The sequence below is a fragment of the Arachis stenosperma genome, chromosome 4, assembly GCF_014773155.1.
Source record: "Arachis stenosperma cultivar V10309 chromosome 4, arast.V10309.gnm1.PFL2, whole genome shotgun sequence".
Taxonomy (NCBI): Eukaryota; Viridiplantae; Streptophyta; class Magnoliopsida; order Fabales; family Fabaceae; genus Arachis; species Arachis stenosperma.
In genome coordinates this window covers 17,612,516-17,633,799 of record NC_080380.1, presented here as the reverse complement: position 1 = coordinate 17,633,799, position 21,284 = coordinate 17,612,516, and the positions used below count along the sequence as shown (strand labels likewise).

The following is a 21,284-nucleotide window of genomic DNA, read 5'->3' as shown; positions in this document are numbered from 1 at the left end:
TAGTTCAGTTATTTAAGAAAAAATTATCTGATCTATTAGACAAAATATAATTTTTATAAAAAAAATTATAAAAAGAAATAATTAATTATATAGTAATATCTTTATATATAATATTTATATTTATTTTAATTAAATTAAATCATTTGATAATTTGGTTATTTATTTGATTTTTGAAATTGACATTAAATAAGAAGTGCGGAAATAGTTATGGGGCAATTCAAATTTTTCGCAAGTGGTGTATAAAGGGTAACTATCAGCTGACTTTAAGTTAGTCTATAAATAGAGCTTTAGAAACACATTCTAGGGAGTTCAGTTCTTTTAGAAAACACTTAGGAACCTAAAACGCTCTTAGCCCCTTAGTATCACAGAGTAAAATTGGGAATCTTAAGTAATTCCTCTGAACTCAAACACTTGTAATTTGTTTTCCAGTTTTTATTAATAAAATTTCTCTAATTTTACTTGTTCCTCTGTTTTACGTTTATGTTTCTTTTTTCTTCTTCTCTTTAATTTCTTATTTGTTTTAATTCCTGCAATTTATTTTGCCTCCGACACCTTTCATTTCTTTGTTTATTTGTTACTTTTAATCCTTCTTAATTCTTATTGATGATACAATTGCGACATTGAGATACCCACTGTTAAACAAAATATAATTTTTATAAGAAAATTATAAAAAGAAATAATTAGTTACGTGGTGATGTCTCCATATATAATATTTATATTTATTTTAATTAAACTAGGTCATTTGACAGTTTGTTTATTTATTTAATTTTTGAAATTGACATCAAGTAAGAAGTGCGGGAACAATTATGGGGCAATTCAAATTTTCCACAAGTGGTGTACAAAGGATAATTGTCAGCTTACATTAGGTTAGTCTATAAATAGAGTTTTAGGAACACATTGTAGGGAGTTCAGTTCTTTTAGAAAATATTTAGAAACTCAAAACGCTCTCAGCCTCTTGGCGTCACAGAGTAAAATTGGGAATCTTAAATAATTCCTCTGAACTCAAACACTTGTAATTTGTTTCTTTCCCGTTTTTATTAATAAAATTTCTCTACTTTTACTTGTTCATCTGTTTTACGTTTATGTTTCTTTTTTCATCTTCTCTTTAATTTCTTATTTGTTTTAATTTCTGCAATTTATTTCGCCTCCGGCACCTTGCATCTCTTTGTTTATTTGTTACTTTTAATCCTTCGTAATTCTTATTGATGATACAATTGCGACATTGAGATACCCACATTTTCTCTTAAACATTAACAAAATTTAAGTGAAACAAATTGGCATGTCCGGTAGAACTTTGTCAATAGATTGTAGTTTGTCAAAAGAAAAAATAAGGAGTTTTAAATTTGCATGTGGTTATGCAGTGGGAAGATTGTGTTTCCAGAAACCAAGAAATCAGTGTCAGTTGACATGTCAAATACATCTGCAACATCTTCTTCTACTTCTAGCAATGAGACTAGAGGAAATGAGTCTGAGAGTTCTCTCGTGAAGTCAAACACAGAGCCTACCTTGCTGTCAGTGAGGCATGATGGCGTTGGCCATGCCCATCCAAGGTTAAATACAACTCACATAAATTTCATGGGGTGGCCGCCTTATGGCTTGCCACCGGGGTATGTCCCCCATGGTGATACAAGGATTGTCTGTGCCTCTCTACTCAACTTTTCAAAATCCTCTTTATTAGAATGCATATGGTATTTCAAATGTACCTATTTCTGGAGTGTCAGGTTCACATATGTTGCAACAAAATTTTTCGTATGCTATTAACACAGGAAATAACAGCGCATCTAATAATCCTACTACACCTACTGTTACTAGGGTAGAAAACTCCAGGCCTGTGTTTCCTGACATGCAAGAGCAATGCCTGTTAATCAACCTAGTCAAACCATTGGATCTTCAGCAAATATTAGACAACAGATGGATGAAAGCCACCATGATCTAGTAAACATGTTAACCCATCAAATGGTGATAGTTTTAAATCCTCTTTTAGAAAACACAAACACTAGAATTGAGCAATTAAATGGGCAAGTCAATAGAATTGTTACTATGGCAAATTTAAAAGAAAATGATAACCATGGTTTAGGGCTTGATAATGTCAACCAAAATAGTAGAGCAATTCCTAATTATGACGTTCATATGCCTAGACATGGTCAAAATGCTGATGATATGTTAGAAAGACTTAGGCAAAACAAACTGTTTCATTTATATTTTCCACTTGATTAGTTTCTTCTATTTTCAACACACTAAATCTGGTTTTGCCTCCTTTGTTTTTATCTTTGTCCTTATCCATATGGCTTGGGCCAGCTCCGTCTTTCTCGGTGTCCTTTCTTGTTTTTCTATGCCTTTGGACCACCATCCAAGGTCCAAAGTTGTTGCTGTCCACTTCCAATATAGCTTTTCCTTTTTCTGTAATTCTTTGTTCAGCTTCTGCTTCTTTTTCCAGATTGATTTCTACTCTTGTTGTAACTCCTTGTTGTTGTTGTCCTCTAGTTTCAGTATTCTCACCTTGTTTCTCCTGGTCTTTCTCATTTCTTTCCCTCCAAATGGCGCAATGCTTTTGTTCATGGTCCACTTTGCCACAAGTGAAACATATTTGGTGAATGCCCTCATATTCCACTTGGTAGACGTTTTCATTTACCATATATCTTCCTAGCAGCGGCTTGGTTAGATCAACCTCGACACAAAGTCTCGCGAATTTTCTCTGCATAAATGGGAGGTGTTGTAATCAATTTTGCAAGTCCTTCCAATTAAGTCACCGATTTTTCTTAGAATTTTCTCATTATATAACTCTATAGGTAATCCTGGTAAACGAATCTAAGCTGTGATCTTATCAATTGTGGTTGTAAGGGGGTTAAAATTCGGCTCCCACAATCTCACTGCCAAGTAATGATCATAAATTTTCCATGGTCCATCCACCAGGGCAGCATCCAAGTCCTCTTGAGCATAGAATTTCACAAGGTAATAATTGTTTCCCAAGTCAATCACATCCAGTTCCCCTAATCTTCCCCACATGTTTTCTATTCTTCTCTTCATGGTTACATAGCCTACTTTTCTTCCCATTAGCTTGACTATGAGAGATCTCCACCAAGGCTTCCATCGTTCTTTTTTAGCTTCCTCATTGATGACAATGTTGTAGAGCGCTTGTCCCATGTCTTCTACTGTTATCTCTGACTTGCTATTCTCTCTATTGGATTCTTCCATTCCTTCATCTATTTTCTCTGTTTCAGGTACAATTTCATCCTCGCTTTCCATGACGTCTTCTTCCGCGCTCAAAGGATCATCTTCAAGGTCTTGGTTCTTTCCTGTCACCATGTCTGCATAGGTCCTGTTGTTTGCTCCTCTTTCTTCTTGCTGCATCCATTCTTCAAATCTTGGTACTAATGCTTCTGTTCCAGTAAAACCTTCATCTCCTTTACGCACTTTTTTGACACTTCTCTGTAGAAGATCTCTTTCTTCCTCTGATGGGTTACATTCATTTGGGATTTTTTTCGACAATTCTGCTCTGGTCATAGGGCTGGATAAGGACTGTGGCGGTGATAAAGTCACACAGTAAAGAGAGATTACGAAGAGAAAGAAAAACAAGCTCTAATGGCTCTTTTTCTTAGCGTATCCAAGATCTCTAATTAAAGAATGAAAATAGTCTTATTTTACATTGGTTTTTGAAGTTGGGCTTCGAGTATCATAGTAGTTTTCGAATTCCTTTTCAATACGGACTCAACAAATGCAAGAATATTTTAAAATTTTAAGAATGATCTAATTAACAAGTCTAACATGACAAAAAATAATGTTATCATCCATGCATATGTTGAGTTAGCGTCAAAAAGGGATTTAGAGATCACTATGGTCTCGAAGCTCAATCTCAAAGACCACTATAGTGCAATTAATATCCGAGAAACCAAATTAATAAAAATCATGAATTTAAAAGACCATTACAAAAATTTAATCGCCACAAGTGATTGGAATTATGTTTAATATTGCCAACAATAAATTAGATTTATTTTTTTATTATACATATTTTTTAAAATAGATTTTAAACTTTTAAAATAACTCCAATTCTAATAAAAATAGAAGAATAAATTACTAAAAATACATCTCAATAATTTTATGGTTGATAAAAATGTACAAAAGATTTATTGTCGAAAAGATACTCTTAAATAATATTTTTTTAGATATTTTTATTATATTTTAAAATTATTTAAAAATATTTTTATTGATAATAAAATTTTAGTATATTTTTATCAATAATAATTATCAAGTGTATTTTTTTTTGTGGTTTATCCAAAAGAAAAATTTCAAAACAGTGACAATATTGCAACTCGTAGGCCTCATAATGACTTGTTGATGGACCTTGAGAACAGCATTTTTTTGGCATCTGTGCAAGGTTTAGTTGTTACTTGTTAGTTTCCCTCTTTTCTACTCGTCTATAGTGCCAATCTTCTACTTGTATAAAAGATGTGGATTTTAAACCCTTGTATCTCCCACACGTGTGAGGCTTTTTTTTTTTAAATCAAAAAGAAAAAGAAAAAGAAAAAGAAAAAAAAAAGAAAAAGTGAATGGAGAAAAAAAAAGAGGTTCTTTCTCTGTTTTATACCACTATTTTGTTACACACTTTCTCTTCATTATTCTCTTTTTCTCTCCATGAGAGGCGAGAGAGAAGTGAGATAAAAAAAAGAGGCAGATGCGATTCGTGAATATAGATACAGTGAATTCGATGCAGCGACAGTGAATTCTATTTCCATCGTCTCTGTTCTTCTGGTTTCTTCTTTTGCTTCGGTTGCTTGCATTGACTTCTACTTTGTCTTCTGATACTAATTCTTTTTCTAGATTCTGCTTCAGCTGGTTCAACTAGCATCTGCTCTGCTTCTTCGTCTGAGCATTTGGCTTTTGATTTTTCTTCTATTTAAGTTTTGAAAAGTTTTTTTTCCTTTTAAATTTAGAAACTATTAGGTTAGATTAAATTTTTTTGGTACTGTTAAAAAATTTTGGTTCTTCAATCTTTTACATTATTGTTTAAATTATGATTCTGCTTGTTGAAATGGAGGAAGATAATTCGTTTGATCCTTTGCTTAATTTTTGGTATGATTTGGACCTCTGTTTTAATTTTTAAATTTTTAGGATTTTTTTCTTATTTTTGGATATAGTTCTATTTGAATTTTTTTTATTTTTTTTAATTTATGAATTTTTAGAATCTTTTCCTTAATTTTTGGTTAGTTCTGTTCGAGAGTTTTTATTTTTCTTAATTTTGAATTTTTAAAATTATTTTTTATTTTTAATAAGATCTATCCGAAATCCGATCTGCTCCGTAAATATGCGGATCAGATCAGATCTAAGTATAAAAACGCGGATATTAGATCCGACCCGATGAGTTTAGTGCGAATCGAATCAAAATTTTGGTGATATCCGATCCAATCCGTGTGCATCGGTAGCAGTGAAGGGAGTAAATGATGGCACAGTAGTTACAAATTTGGGTTAGGATTTTTATCTTATTTATATATATGTAACATGTGAAAAGACTAAAAAACCTATAATATAAATAAATTATCAAAAATATTTAAATAAATTTACGTATTTTGAAGATCAACGGAAAATGGGGCAAGGATTTTCGCTCGGATCCCCATGTATATCTCGAGAGAATTTTGTCTCCTATCTCATTCTCGCGGAAAAAATTTTCCATTTTCGAGTCTCCATTCGGGGTGGTATCTGCGAGAATTCTCAAGTCTCAAAGTTTATTGTCACCTGTAAACTAAACGTGTTTCTCTACTCTTTAAATGGAAACAGCAATCACATATAATTCATGTGTATCTAGATTTTTTCTGGTACTATTTTAAAATAAAAAAAAGACTTTGGAACGATCTCATCATCATTTCATTTTTCTCTTTCTACATTAAAAACATTTGATAAGAGTAATAAATATAGCAAGATTTAAAAAGAAAAAACATTCATTTTAATTTCTTTCTTTCATTTCTCAAGGGAAGAAGCTCAATAGTCACAAAAACAATGAGTCTAGGCCATTGGATTGATGTTGATGCATCAATAAGCACGTATCACTTTAATCTCACTATAAAAACCCCATAATATCCTCATTCTTTCCTCATACATTCTCTAACTCTGTGCCTTCCTTGGTACACAATAGTTTCTCTCTCACTTTGTTCATACTAACCTTTTTTTTCTTTGCGGTTTCATGGAGTTTGATCAAAGCTTCTTTGAAAATTTTACTTATCTTTTTGAGATTTTTTATGAAAATCCATGCATAAAGACAGAGATACCCACCATGGTTCCCATGCAACAAAACTCCCTCCTTGTATGTCTTCTGTTGAAAAATGAAATTTTATACAAGAACGATTTTCACCATCTTCAATCCATAAAAGACATTACAAATACTTTCTACTCCATGGCATTTGCACCAAATAAGAACCAAATGGAGGATATTCATGCTTTCCCAAACAACCACAATAGCCTATGGGATTTATCTGAGAAAATTCAAGTTCAAATTGATGATGCTCTCACACCGTACCATCACTAATTTATGATGCATCTCTATCGGTGTCAATAAATTTCAAGTTTTAGGATGAGCTTTCAACCCTAACTCCAACAGAAAATACTCACTGGAACAATAGTCAAAATTCTTTTTCCAACAACCAAAATGTCCGAAAGAAAGGGACTAAGAAGGAAAGACAACATTCAACAGAGTGTTACCAAAATAATCAAAGGCCAATGGAGTGAAAATGAGGATAGGCAATAACATATAATTAATTTCTCTCTCTTCAATTTGTTTCTTTTGTTGGTATATTAAGAGAATTTGGATTTTTATGTGTTTTTGTAGGTTACTAACAGAACTAGTTGAACTCTTTGGATTTAAAAATTGGTCCTATATAGCAATACCACTTAGCGGTAGGATAGGGAAGCAATGTAGAGAGAGATGGCACAATCACCTTCGGCCGGATATTAAGGTTATTTCTTTTCCTTTTTTATTAGCTTATTTGCATCATCCTCATTCTAACAAATGTGATGTTATTTTACATTTTTTTGTTCCAATCGTTTCAATCCCACTTTATTACATCGTTTATAATAATATTATTTTGACATTAATAATATTTTAATAATAAAATATGTATTTTTTGTTTTATTAATTAAAAATAATTTAATACATAATTAATTAAAAATAATTTGTATTTTTAATTTATACCGATGCTAAGAGAATTTAATATATGAATATAATATTTTTTTGGCATTAAATAGAATAACTTTACTCAAATTATGTATGTGTAAGACTCGTAACATAGTGTGAGCTTTAATTAAAATGATTACACTGAAAACTTTTGTATTTTATTTCCTTAAATCGTTTCAATCTATTTTAATTTCTCCATTTTAATATTTAAGAAAGTTCTCTACATACAAAGTGATGTATATTTTCATAAATTTCATTTGAAAAGATTTTATAATTCATTGTTATTTGTATAAAATTTCCTAGAAGACTTTTTTAATTTTACTATATTTTTTTGGTGTCTAAAAAAAATATATAAAAATGACTTTTTTTTTTATCTTTTAAAGCATATTCTGAGAGACTTGATCTCAGGGGCGGGGCTTAGTTAAGACAAGGGGGGCCACGGCCCCCAAATTTTTGTTAAACAAATTAGTAGTACTTTTTTAGAAAATAAAAAATAGTTCAGTTGGCTCAAATACTTTACTATGACTTAAAATATCAAAGTTCAATATTCATCTCTTACTTTTATTGCACAATAGTTTTTAGTTTTAAACATTCAAACCTTGTTGGATTTGGACTCAACTGAGTGTATTCGCATTTCGCAGCTCTCTATTCAATAAGTAACACTCCTTCTATCTTTGAGTTCAAATATAAAAAATTAGGTATTTTTTATTTATGTAATTTAATATTATTATATATTTTACTTTTTATTTAATTTAATTTTTATATGATAAAAAATATTAGAATATTCAATAAGTATTGATATTATTGTATTTGTATAAATTGATTAAAAAAATTCAATAAATATTATAAATTTTAATATTTATCCTTCTAATTTCTTTTTTACATATTTTACAGGATATATATTCAAATTTTTATATAAAATAATCATGAAAAATCAAAGAATTGATGCATTTTTAAGAGGAAGGCTAATATTCAAGAAGGAGAACATATAATTTTTACAATATCAACCCCTGTAGATAGTTCTTCTACTTTAATGAATCACGAAGAAAGTGAGATACAACCTTCAAATGTTTAAAAAGTTACATCTGATGAGTTTGAGCTTAATTCTTTAGAACGAGACACTGGAAAACGGCTTTAAATTTGGCAATGTCACTCAAATCAGAGAGATGAGGTTAGACGAGCTTATCTTAAATGCGGTCCATATAAAAAACATCTTGACAATTATCTTCTATCTGACCCCCCAAAATTTTATTTCAAGCTCCGCCACTGCTTGATCCATAATATAAGGCAACATTTTTTGGAATATAAAATAGATAAGAAAATACATCAAGGTATAAATAATTAAGAATTGTAATAAATTCATTTTAATATAGCTTTTCTAAAAGGGTAGCAGGCCTAATTTCTTTTTATTATAGCGTTTGGTTAATAAGTGAGTAAAAAATAAATAAGTCATTAATTTTTTTATTTGTGGACATTTAGATTCTTAAGATTGAAAAACTTATTTAACAATATATAAGTTGCCATGGGACGGATACTAGTCTCCCACTCTGTGAGACAAAATATCCTTCCGTCCTCACCCTGTATCCGTGACGAGTAATGGGTATCCACCATCTCTCGGATATTCAAGTCTCGCAAATATCTGCGGATCTTTTCATAAAACAAAACAAGTTAAAAAATAAAAAATAAAAATCAACAAAAAAACTTTAATCCAATTTCAATCTATGAATAGAAATATTATAATTATGTAGAACAATCAAATAATTTTAATTACATTATAATTAAACCAGATTTGTTTTTATCCATTCCAAATCATCTTTTAGCAAAATACAATTTATAACATAATAAAATTAAACATATTCATGCATTATATTCATAAAAATTACACAAAAGATATATAAATTAAACATTAATAATATGTATAAATCAGTACAAAAAGTACATATATATTAGAGATGGTCATCAGTACAAAAAGTACATATATATTAGAGATGGTCATGATGATGAAGATTATTATTGGGCAAAAAGTCAAAACGTTTTGAATGATTATATAACTAGAAGAATGCAAATAGCTTGTTGGCCACTGACGATGGCAGATCTGAAGAAAATAGACACAAAAGCATGGCTAGTAATGACAGATCTAAAAAAGCTGGTGATAAAAAAGATATGGCTGGAGTAGCTTCGTTTTTGTTGAGTAGAGGCGGAGGTAGCGGTGATGCTGTGAAAAGCAAGCATAGACCGACGTTGACGACACAATGAGAGGAAGAAGGCAGGCAGCGGCGAAGGAGGAAAGTCAAGGATGTCGGTGAGGGAGGAAAGGAGAGGAAGAAATAAGAGAGGGTGAGACGCGATTTAAGTTGGAATGTGAGAGTGAGAGTAAAGGGATGAGTGAGTGAGTGAGTGAGGCAGAGTCTTGCGAGAACTAGGTTTCCATCATAATATATAAGGTGTCAATGAACCGATAAGGTGACGGGTTCAACGGTTCAATCGGAATACAACTGGTTTAATTAAATATAAAATAAAATTATTAAAAACTTTATTTTTTAAAAAAATTTATAATTAGCAATTATCACAAACACAAACACAAAATTGCAGAAATTAAATACAATCAACAACTAAATATGAATTATTAACAAAAACTTATACAATTTCTAATCACATCAGCAAACCAAAACCCATGCAATTTCAAAACACAATCAACATTTAACAATTACATCCAGAAATTCAGAAGACAAAATCAAAAGTTAAAAGACATGCAATTTCAGAACACAATCAATATTTAACAATTACATCCAGATATTTAGAAGACAAACTCAGAAGTTAAAATCCATTACAATTAGACAATAAAATCAGAAATCAACAAAAAATTAACAAAAAACCATCAACAATCAACAAAATTATTTCAGAAAAATTAACTCAAAGCCAGAAAAATTAACTCAAAGTCAGAAGACAGTGGACTTGAACAACTATCAGAGGATGAAGGTGAAAGCAAGGGTTGCTACTGTGAGTAAGCAACCATGGGAAAGAGACAGAGAGCTTGAAGAGAGAGATGCGACGGCGAGAAGAGCTCCGAGCGCGGCGACGGGGAGAACAGGGTCGATCTGTAGAGAACGATGATGGCACGATGACAGAGACACGAGTTCAAAGCAGTCGACAACGATGAGGACAAAGGCGGGATTGATGACCAGGGCAGAGATGGTGATGCAAATAGTAGCTCTGAGCAAATCTGGCGAGGGAGGAGCCAAGCTGACAGCGAGGGAGGAACATCGCTGGAGACGAGGATAGAGCAACCACAAGCAGACGACGAGAATAGGGCGAGGAGAAGATGAACGTTGAGCGACGACAGCACCCTCCCGCTGAGGAGAAGAGTTCGGCGATGAAGAGTGGATGGTGGCTGGGTGCTGCTGTGGAAAAAGGGTTAGGGTTGGGTTCACCTTTGATTCAGAGAAACAGAGGGAGGATGGTGGTTGCGGCCAGGTTTGAAGATAGGGTTCTTCTCCATAGATAAAATTTCAGAGAGGAAGAGAGGGGTGAGATGATGGTATGGGCAAGCAGTTAGGGTTTCCCATCTTCAGGGTATTCTTTTTCATATATATATATATAACACTAAAAACGGTGACATTTTGAGTCTAGCCCTGAACTAAAAACCCCTTAAAAAACTCGGCCAATTTTGGCGGTTCACTAGTGGTTCGGCCAGTTTTCTAGCCAATTTTTTGAGTCAACCGAACCGACTATATGACCGGTTCTCGATTAGCCCAGTTGAACCGGTCAGTCCGGTTCGATTTTCAAAACTATGATGTGTGTGTGTGTGTGTGTGTGTGCGCGCGTGCGTGCGTGCGTGTGTGTGTGTGTAAATTCATTCCCACGGGTATTATACGGGTATCACGGTGCGGGTACCTCTTTCCCTGCCCCACCCTGTTTATTAAACAAATACCCGTTCTCTGACCTACGGGGAGAAAATGACCCCCCAAACCTATCTTCCGGCAGCTAAATACTCGCGAATACCTGCTTCGCCTGGAAAAATTGTCATCCGTACTCACATTTAAAAACGCGTGATATTTATATCCTTCAATAGAGTTGGGGTTAAAAAAATAACAGAAAATGCTAATCTAGATGGAGATTGTTGATGTGTCCGTTATGGTGATGATGTGGATGGTTGACAAAAAATACAAGGACGAATACACCTCTGGCGGCTCAAAAACAACACCGTTCTAATCCCTCAACCCACTTTGTTTCTTCATAATTCTCAGAACACCCATAACCCGCTCCAACAATTACATCAAACCCCATGAGAAGACAAAGATGCTCTTTCTCCCTAAAAAAAACATCTTTTAGTTCACACATCATAATGATGCTATGCTGAATTGAAAAGTTGTGATTGACGAATGTGACGCTTAGCTTTGTGGCAAAGAAGCTTCCATCATCTGTAGAGGGAAGGAAATTTTTCGATGTTATGTTTGTTGGTGTTTAAAGGGATGTGACAATGCATGGTGTTGTGTGATGTTATTATTGCATGTTGTTGTACTTTTTTCGATTGAAATGATTTCAAAATTTCTGAAACATGAGTTAAGGTTTGAATATGGTTTATGGGGTTTAATGTATGATTGTATTACTCTATAGTAGGGTTTACGTTAGCATCATTGTTGAGGGTTTATGTCAAACTTGTGTGAAACTTAACTTTTTGTGGTGTGTATGTTTTTAGAAAGCCATACACTTATTGACAACTTTAATTTGCTTATGATATGCTACTATTTTTAATGGGATCATAATCCTTTTAGAATTGCTTCCTTTGATAATATTTGTGTTTTGTTTAGTTATTTTCATTGCAAAGAAAATTAAAATGATGACAAAACACATTTCACATATATAGCCAACTTGACAATTTTCATTACAATAGCAATAAATACCACATTCATTTTCACCCCCTTTAAGACATACATCAACGTATACAACAACTAAATTAATGACAGTTAATCACAAATTCAAGTGTTTCTTCATTTTTGAAGATAATATTTTTCTTTCCCAAGCATCCATTTTTTTTCAATTATTGTCTTTCAAACAAATGTTTTTCAATATCTCCACCTTCACCATCATAGTCAACATCCAATGTTTGAATCTCTTTGTCCCCAATTTTTTCTAGGTACTCATCAACTCAACAAGTAAATTTGCAATAGAATTATGTAACCTCATCAAAATGCCATACAACCAACCAATTATACACTATAATTTCATCCAAATATAACACAATACCAACTTATCTCGTAGTAAGGGCATCCAAGAAACAATTTATTGGCGATTGTTTTGAACTTGTAGAGAATGACATAGATATCGTAGAAGCACTTTGACGCAATCATATCTCTCTCATCCCCTGTTGGTACGATGCAATGACTCGTGGTTAAAATGGACCTCTTTTTCCTGTCCCCACCACGCCATGTGCTTGAAGAGCTTCTGTCACTGGCCATGGACAATCCTTCTTCACCTCCAACAAGTGTCAAAAGTGGAAATAATGGTTTTGACTTTGATAGACTTTGAAGAAATAGGACTTACCATCAAAACGGCAACGTTTCATATAAGGGGACCTATTTGTCCTCTTATACTTGCCAACTATCCACATCATCGTCGTAATGAACACATCAACAATCTCCCCTCCAAATCAGCATTCCGCGCTACCTTTTTAACACCAACTCCACAGAGGGATATAAATGTAACGCGCTCTCAAATGTGAGGGGGTTAAATGTATTTTCCAATCCTAAAGAGCTTAAATGTTTACAGGCAAAAGTTCAGGAACCTATTTATGTTTTATTCAAAAAAATTTTGAAAACCTCTAATTCCATTAATGAATTTGGGTTTGTATAATGGTTAGCTTACAAGATTGCTTAAGTAAGTGTTGGGAGTTTGAATCTCGCCTTTTGCATGCAAAAATCCATTGGTCAACGAAAAATCCTTAAATGAAGCTCAAATTTGCAGCGAATTAGTCCTTAACCTGTTGGGTTGGTAAATACCGTGAAAAACCCAAAAAACCTCTAATTCTATTATGTATTGCACACAACACTAGCAAGCCTTCAACTTGTGTTCTTCGCTTCATCTCCTCTTGCTCTAGAGTTTTTTGTGAAAAAAATATTAAAAACCTATAATTAAACTAAATTGGTTCAGAAGAGTAGCTTGTACCTGATGCATGAGCATCTTTTCTATCTTTTTCTAGTGAATTTGTATTTAATTTGTTGAGTTTAATCAAAAATTAATTATCTTTTAACCACTATGGATGCTACTATGAGTCTTGTGCAATTCTGTTTATTTTAGGAAGCATTCGGCTGGATTTGATGGAGTTTCTGCAAAACAAGAATTAAAGGAGATAACCAGCGAAGAGCGACGCGTACGCGCATCTGATGCGTGCGCGTGATTTAGAGATTTGCACGGCGACGTGTGCACGTACTTGATGCGTACGCGTGACACTCGAAGAAGACCATCGACGCGTACGTGTGACTGACGTGTACGCGTGACATGCGCCACGTGCAGAAAATGCGAAAATACTGGGGGCAATTTCTGGGCTGTTTTTGACCCAGTTTTCGGCCTAGAAAACACATATTAGAGACTGCAGAGTGGAGGAATTAGGGAAACACTTCTCGTTATTTCCCAAGTTAGGTGTGGATCCTACGAAGCAAGTGGTCCCCATCCATCAATTGAAGACTTGCTGATTGCTATGATTAATTCTGATTTAAATTTTAATTTTTATATTAAAATAGGAAAAGATATTATTTTAGTTTTAGAAAATAGATCTTTAATTAATTAGGATTAGATATAAAAGGGAAAAGAAACTTCTCTTCTCGGCACCTCATTCCGAAAATTACAGTTTACTTGAATCCTACTTTTTCTCTCTGAACCATGAGCAACTAAACCTCCACTGTTAAGGTTAGGAGCTTTGTCTATTTGTATGGATTGATTCTATTATTTTTCTATTTTAATTCATGTGTTGATTTATAATTTAAGAATTGTTTTCGTTCTTTATCTTATGAATTTGGGGGGAATGGAAGTATGACCCTCTTTCTAATTGAGTTCTTGTATAACTTGGAAAAGCTCTTTACTTGAACAACAGCTTGAAAAACAATTTTTCCTAAATTCTAATTATCTAGACTTAACGGGATGCGTGACATATAATCCTCTTATATTTGGATAATTAGGATTTTTTTGGCATAATAACTAGAATTAAACTTCACCCTCTAATTGGAATTAATTGACCAAGGAATTGGCAATTGATGAGAGTTAGAGGAGACTAGAAAGGTCTAAGGAATTAGGGTCTAGTCACATATAGTTTGCCATGAATTAAATCTTGCATGATTAAAATAAATTAATAAGAAAAGTCAATCCAGAAAATAGATAATTCTGAAGCCTTAACTGCTTTCTCCATATTTTATTCCCAACTTATTTACTTGCCCGTCTTCTGATATTTTGAGCTTCCTGTTTAATGCTTTTTGAACTCTCAAACATCATTTATTGTTTGTCTGACTAAGTAAATTAATCAACCATTGTTGCTTAGTCCATCAATCCTCGTGGGATCGACCCTCACTCACCTGAGGTATTACTTGGTACGACCCGGTACACTTGCCGGTTAGTTTGTGGGTTGTAAAACCGGCACAGTTTTTGGCGCCGTTGCCGGGGATTGATAGTGATTAACAACTATTGGTTGTTTGATTGCTTAGATTAGGCGTTTTAGTTTTAATTTTATTTAAATTTTGCTTTAGTATTTTTGAAAAAAAAAATAAATAGCACTAATATTTTTCTTAATTTCTGAAATTAAGTTTGGTGTTTTCTAGTTAGTCTTATTTTAATTTTTATTATTTAATTTGCCTAATAATTTCACAAATTTTTAGTCTTAATTTTACTAGTAATTTTTGAATTTCAGTGTTTGTCTGTTTTATTCAATATTTTTATCTCTTTACTCAGGTTACCTCACTGGGAATTCTCTGCACTCTAACGTAGAGAGTTCCATCTTTTCTCGTCTTCTGTTTGTTTATGCGCAGGAACAGAGACAAAGAACATCTCTTAGACTTTGATCCTGAACCTGAAAGAACTTTCAGGCGGTGTTTGCAACAGGCAAGACTTTACAAGGGTGCAGAATCAACTATGGATCCTAATGATGCTGCTAATGCCAATGTGGCAAATCCGAATGAGAATGAGCAACAAAGGAGAGTGCTTGGCTTTTATTCTGCTCCTACTGCGGATCTTTATGAAAAAAGCAATGTGGTACCTCCTATAGCTACGAACAACTTTGAGTTGAAGGCACAATTGGTCACCCTGGTACAACAAAACTGCCAGTATCACGGTCTTCTTCACGAAGACCCAAATCAATTTATTTCTGATTTTCTGTAGATTTGTGATACTGTGAAGACAAATGGAGTGAACCCAGAGGTGTACAAACTCATGCTCTTCCCGTTTGCTCTGAGGGTTGGAGCAAAGCTATGGCTAGATTCCCAACCCAAGGAGAGTTTGGATACTTGGGACAAGGTTGTTACTGAGTTTCTTACTAAATTTTTCCCACCAAAAAAGCTGACTAAGCTTAGGGTGGATGTTCAGACCTTCAGACAGAAGGATGGAGAAACTCTTTATAAAGCTTGGGAGAGATACAAGCTACTGACTAGGCAATGCCCTCCGGACATGTTCTCCAAATGGACCCAACTAGATATCTTCTATGAAGGTTTGGATAAAATGTCCAAGATGTGCTTAGATAATTCTGCAGGTGGTTCACTGCACAAAAAGAAGACACCGAAGGAGACTATTGAGCTTATTGAATTGGTTGCTAGCAACCAATACTTATACTCATCTAACAGAAATCCTATGAACTCCGAGGCTCCTCAGAAGAGGGGTGTTATGGAAGTAGAAGCTCTTAATGCTATTCTTGCTCAGAACAAACTTATGTCTCAGCAAATAAATCTACTTACTTAGTAGATGGGTGGCATGCAAGTCTCAGCTATCAACACCCAAATTCCACCTCAAGAGGTCTCTTATGACATGACAAGTAATTTTGTGCAAAATAATAATTATGATTATGCTCAATCATCTTCTGAACAGGTCAATTACATGGGGAATGGTCCTAGAAATCCCAATAATGATCCGTATTCTAAGACATACAATCAGGGGTGGAGAAATCACCCAAATTTTGGGTGGAGGGACCAACCTCAGAGATATCAGAATTTCAACAATAATTTTTAGGGCGGCTTCCAACAGAACAATCACAGTAACTGCCAATTTCAATCTCATCAACAACAACAACCTCCACAGGCAAATTCTAAATCCCAAGAATATTCTAATTGGGAGATGATGAGGAGTTTTATGCAGGAAACCAGAGCCTCCATTAGAAACTTGGAGGTGCAAATGGGTCAACTGAGCAAGCAAATACCTGAGAGGTCTGCAAGTACATTTCCAGGTGATACAGTGGTGAATCCAAGAGAAGGTTGCAAGGTTATTCAATTGAGAAGTGGTAAAGTAGCTGGCTCTGAGACCAAGTTCAATGGAGAGTTAGTTGAAAAAGGAGCTCCAGAGGAGAAGAAGGAAGAAGTGGAGCACGCCCCTCCAAAGCGTGCAGACAACCCATTCCCTGACTCTCTTGACACTTATGCTACATTGCCAAAGGCTCCTTAATACAAGCCAAAAATGCCATATCCTCAGAGGCTTCAGAAGGCTTCCAAAGAAAAGTAATTTTCTAAATTTTTAGATGTCTTCAAGAAGCTACAGATCAACATTCCTTTTGCAGAGGCTCTTGAGCAAATGCCTCTCTATGCTAAATTTATGAAAGAATTATTGACCCACAAGAGGAATTGGAAGGAACAAGAAACAGTGGTGTTAACCAAGGAATGTAGTGCCATAATTCAACACAACCTTCTTGAGAAAATGCCAGATCCAGGGAGCTTTGTAATTCCTTGCACCATTGGAGATGTCACCATTCAGAGAGCTTTATGTGATCTTGGAGCTAGCATCAATTTAATGCCACTTTTAGTGATAAAAAAGCTTCAAATTGAGGAGGTAAAATTCACTCGTATTTCTCTTCAACTTGCTGGTCTTTCTATTAAATTACATGTGGGTGTTGTTGAGAATTTACTTGTGAAAGTAGGACCATTTATTTTTTCTGTTGATTTTGTTATATTAGACATGGAAGAGGAGGTAAAATCCTCTATTATACTTGGTAGACCCTTTTTAGCTACAGGTAAAGCTCTGATTGATGTGCAAAAGGGCGAATTAACCCTGAAGGTCAATGAAGAACAGGTGATCCTCAATGTTTTTGAAGCTCTCAAGCACCCTAATGATTCTGAAGGGTGTATGAAAATAGATGTTATTGAACCACTTGTTCAAGATGTACTGAAAACTGAAGTACTTGATGACATTCTGGATCCTATTTCTGAGTATGAATTAGTGGAAGTTAATGATTCACCACCCCAGAAGGCTATGGTTCACACGCCTAAAGCAGAGGAGGACGCCCCCAAGCTTGAGCTCAAACCTTTACCTCCTTCTCTAAAATATGTGTTCTTGGGTGACAATGATTCATATCCGGTGATTATTAGCTCTTCCCTGAAGCCTGAAAAAGAAGAAGCGCTTATTTCAGTGCTCAGGAGCCATAAAACTGCTCTTAGGTGGACCATTAGTGACTTGAAGGGGATTAGTCCAACCAAGTGTATGCACAAGATCCTTCTTGAAGATGATGCTAAACCAGTTGTGCAACCACAAAGGAGACTCAATCCAACTATGAAAGAGGTGGTCCAAAAGGAGGTAATGAAATTATGGGAAGTAGGTATTAGTTACCCTATTTCTGACAGTCCTTGGGTAAGTCCTGTGCAGGTAGTTCCCAAGAAAGGAGGGATGACAGTGACCAAGAATGAAAAGAATGAGCTTATTCCTACAAGAACAGTCATAGGTTGGACAATGTGTATAGACTACAGGAGGCTCAACATTGCTACAAGGAAGGATCACTTTCCCCTTCCTTTCATTGATCAGATGCTTGAGAGGTTAGCTGGTCATATTTTTTATTGTTTTCTAGATGGATATTCTGGATATAATCAAATTGCAGTGGACCCTCAAGATTAAGAGAAGACAGCATTCACATGCCCCTTTGGAGTATTTGCTTACAGGAGGATGCCATTTGGACTTTGTAATGCTCCAGCAACTTTTCAGAGGTGTATGCTCTCAATTTTTTTTTTGATATGGTTGAAAAGTTCATTGAGGTATTTATGGATGATTTTTCTGTTTTTGGTAATTCTTTTGAATCCTGCCTTAAGCATTTATCTCTTGTCTTGAAATGGTGTCAAGAATCAAACCTTGTTTTAAATTGAAAAAATGTCATTTTATGGTTACAGAAGATGTTTTTCTTGGACACCGGATTTCAAGTAAGGGGATTGAGGTTGATAGAGTAAAGGTGGAGGTAATTGAAAAATTACCACCACCAGCTAATGTTAAGGGAGTCAGGAGTTTCTTGGGTCAAGTAGGATTTTATAGAAGATTTATAAAGGATTTTTCTAAAATTACTAAACCATTAAGCAACCTGTTGGGTATTGATGTTTCTTTTGTGTTTGATGCTGATTGTCTACATGCTTTTGAAACTCTGAAAGCAAACCTTACCTCTGCTCCCATTATAGCTCCCCCAGACTGGGATTTACCATTTGAGCTGATGTGTGATGCTAGTGATTTTGCTATAGAAGCTGTTTTAGGACAGAGGCATGGTAAGCTTATACATGTCATTTACTATGCTAGCCGTGTGTTAAATGATGCCCAAAAGAATAACACAACTACAGAAAAAGAATTATTAGCTATTGTGTATGTTGTTGATAAGTTTAGGTCCTATTTAATTAGTTCTAAGGTTATTGTTTATACTGATCATGCTGCTTTGAAGTACCTTCTAACCAAACAGGATTTTAAACCAAGATTAATCAGATGGGTGTTGCTCCTTCAGGAGTTTGATATTGAGATAAAAGACAGGAAATGGTCAGAAAATCAAGTAGCTGACCATCTCTCCAGAATTGAGCCTGAAGCAGGAGTACAACCACCCACGACTGTGACTAAGATGTTTCCAGATGAGCAATTGTTCCTCATTCAGTAGGCTCCATGGTTTGCAGACATTGCGCATTACAAAGCCATGAATTTTATTCCAAAGGAGTACAGTAGACAACAAGTAAAGAAGCTATTAACTGATGCAAAGTACTACATTTGGGAGGAACCATACCTTTTTAAAAGGTGTTCTGATGGTATAATCAGGAGATGTGTCCCAGATGAAGAAACACAGTAGATTCTTTGGCACTGTCATGGTTCTGATTACGAAGGCGACTTTGGTGGTGAACGGACAGCTATAAAGATCCTTCAGAGCGGGTTCTACTGGCCGAATCTCTTCAGGGACTCAAGGGAATTTGTGAAGTACTGTGACAGATGTGAAAAGGCCACGAATCTCCATACCAACCATGAAATGCCACAGCAGGGGATTCTTGAGGTTGAGTTGTTTGATTTGTGGGGTATTGACTTCATGGGACCCTTCCCTCCCTCACATTCAAACAACTACATTCTAGTGGTAGTGGATTATGTGTCCAAGTGGGTGGAAGCTATGGCTCTACCCACTAATGATGCCAAAGTAGTGATGAGCTTTCTTCAAAGATATATTTTTAGCCGGTTTGGTGTCCCAAGGATGCTCATTAGTGATGGTGGAAGTCACTTCTATAATAGACAGTTGGACTCACTTTTGCAGAGATATGGAGTCCGTCATAAAGTGGCAACCCCCTATCACCCTCAGACAAGTGAACAGGTTGAAGTTTCCAACAGGGAACTCAAGAGGATTCTAGAGAAGACCGTCAGTGTTTCAAAAAAGGACTGGTCTAGGAAGCTTGATGACGCTCTCTGGGCATACCGGACAGCGTACAAGACTACCATTGGCATGTCTCCTTATCAATTGGTCTATGGCAAAGCCTGTCACTTTCCAGTTGAGCTGGAGCATAAAGCATACTGCGCAATCAGGTATCTGAATCTTGATTCAGAAGCTGCAGGAATTAAGCGAATGCTTCAGTTGAATGAGCTTGATGAATTTAGATATTCAGCTTATGAGAATGCCAAGCTCTATAAGGAGAGAACCAAGTTATTGCATGACAAGAAGATTGCCATCAGAGTCTTTGAGCTAGGACAGAGAGTACTTTTGTATAATTCAAGACTCAAACTCTTTTCCGGAAAGCTAAAATCCCGGTGGTCAGGACCGTTTGTGGTTACCAGAGCTTCACCATATGGTCATGTGGAATTACAGGAAGAGAATTCTGACAGGAAATTCACAGTGAATGGCCAGAGGTTGAAGCATTATCTTGGAGGCGAGATTGATCGCCAGAGGTCCGCTCATTTGCTGAATTAGCAGAACTGACCGTCAAGCTAGTGACGTTAAAGAAGCGCTTGTCGGGAGGCAACCCGATAATTTTGTATCCTTAGTTATTTTCCGTAGTAGTGGTTTTCTTATTTATTTGATTTTTATTGAGTTTTTACTGTTTTTCTTTCGTTTTACGTGTGTTCTGATCATGCAGCTATTTTAGAATAGGAACCGAACACTTCGAAAAAAAAAAAGAGGTGTTTGACGCACAAGCGTTGCTGATGCATACGCGTCATGCCTGAGTACGCAACACCAATGACGTGAACAGAGAGTTGAGCAGGAGTGGCGCTGGAACTATGTTTTGCGCACAAACAAGCCCACGCGTGCGTGTCGTTTATGCTTTTAGCCACCCACGCGTGACCCTGAAAATCAGCGTAAACAGGTGTTTGGGCAGAGAGTTGTGATGGCTTGGGGCTGGAATTGTGCTAGAAGCACAATCTTCATCACGCGTACACGTCCCTGACGCGTGCGCGTCATTTTCACTATCATTCACGCGTGCGCATACCTGACGCGCACGCGTCGTCTGTCTATCTAGCCCTCATGCGCATCAACCTGAGAGCACGCGTACGCATCCCAGATGCTTACGGGTCACTTGAACATTATGCGACCCACGCGTACGAGTGCCGTATGCGTGCGCATTGCACACACCGCTTCGTTGAACTATACATCTATCTATATTAATTGTCTTTTTATGTCCCTCTCTTTTTTCAGTTCTTCTTTGCTTGAGGACAAGCAAACTTTTATGTT

At 35.4% G+C, this 21,284-nt stretch overlaps 1 protein-coding gene across 1 annotated transcript; it reads left to right on the top strand.

Annotated features, from left to right (window-relative positions):
- The first annotated feature begins 19,658 nt into the window (after positions 1-19,658).
- Positions 19,659-20,525, top strand: LOC130974713 (uncharacterized). Its single transcript, XM_057899569.1, has one exon. It carries the CDS (start codon positions 19,659-19,661, stop codon positions 20,523-20,525), a length of 867 nt encoding a protein of 288 aa, XP_057755552.1.
- Positions 20,526-21,284: the final 759 nt, after the last annotated feature.

Excerpts from the sequence above, each read along its gene's own strand:
- LOC130974713 (XM_057899569.1), top strand. The coding sequence starts at position 19,659 with ATGGGACCCTTCCCTCCCTCACATTCAAACAACTACATTCTAGTGGTA.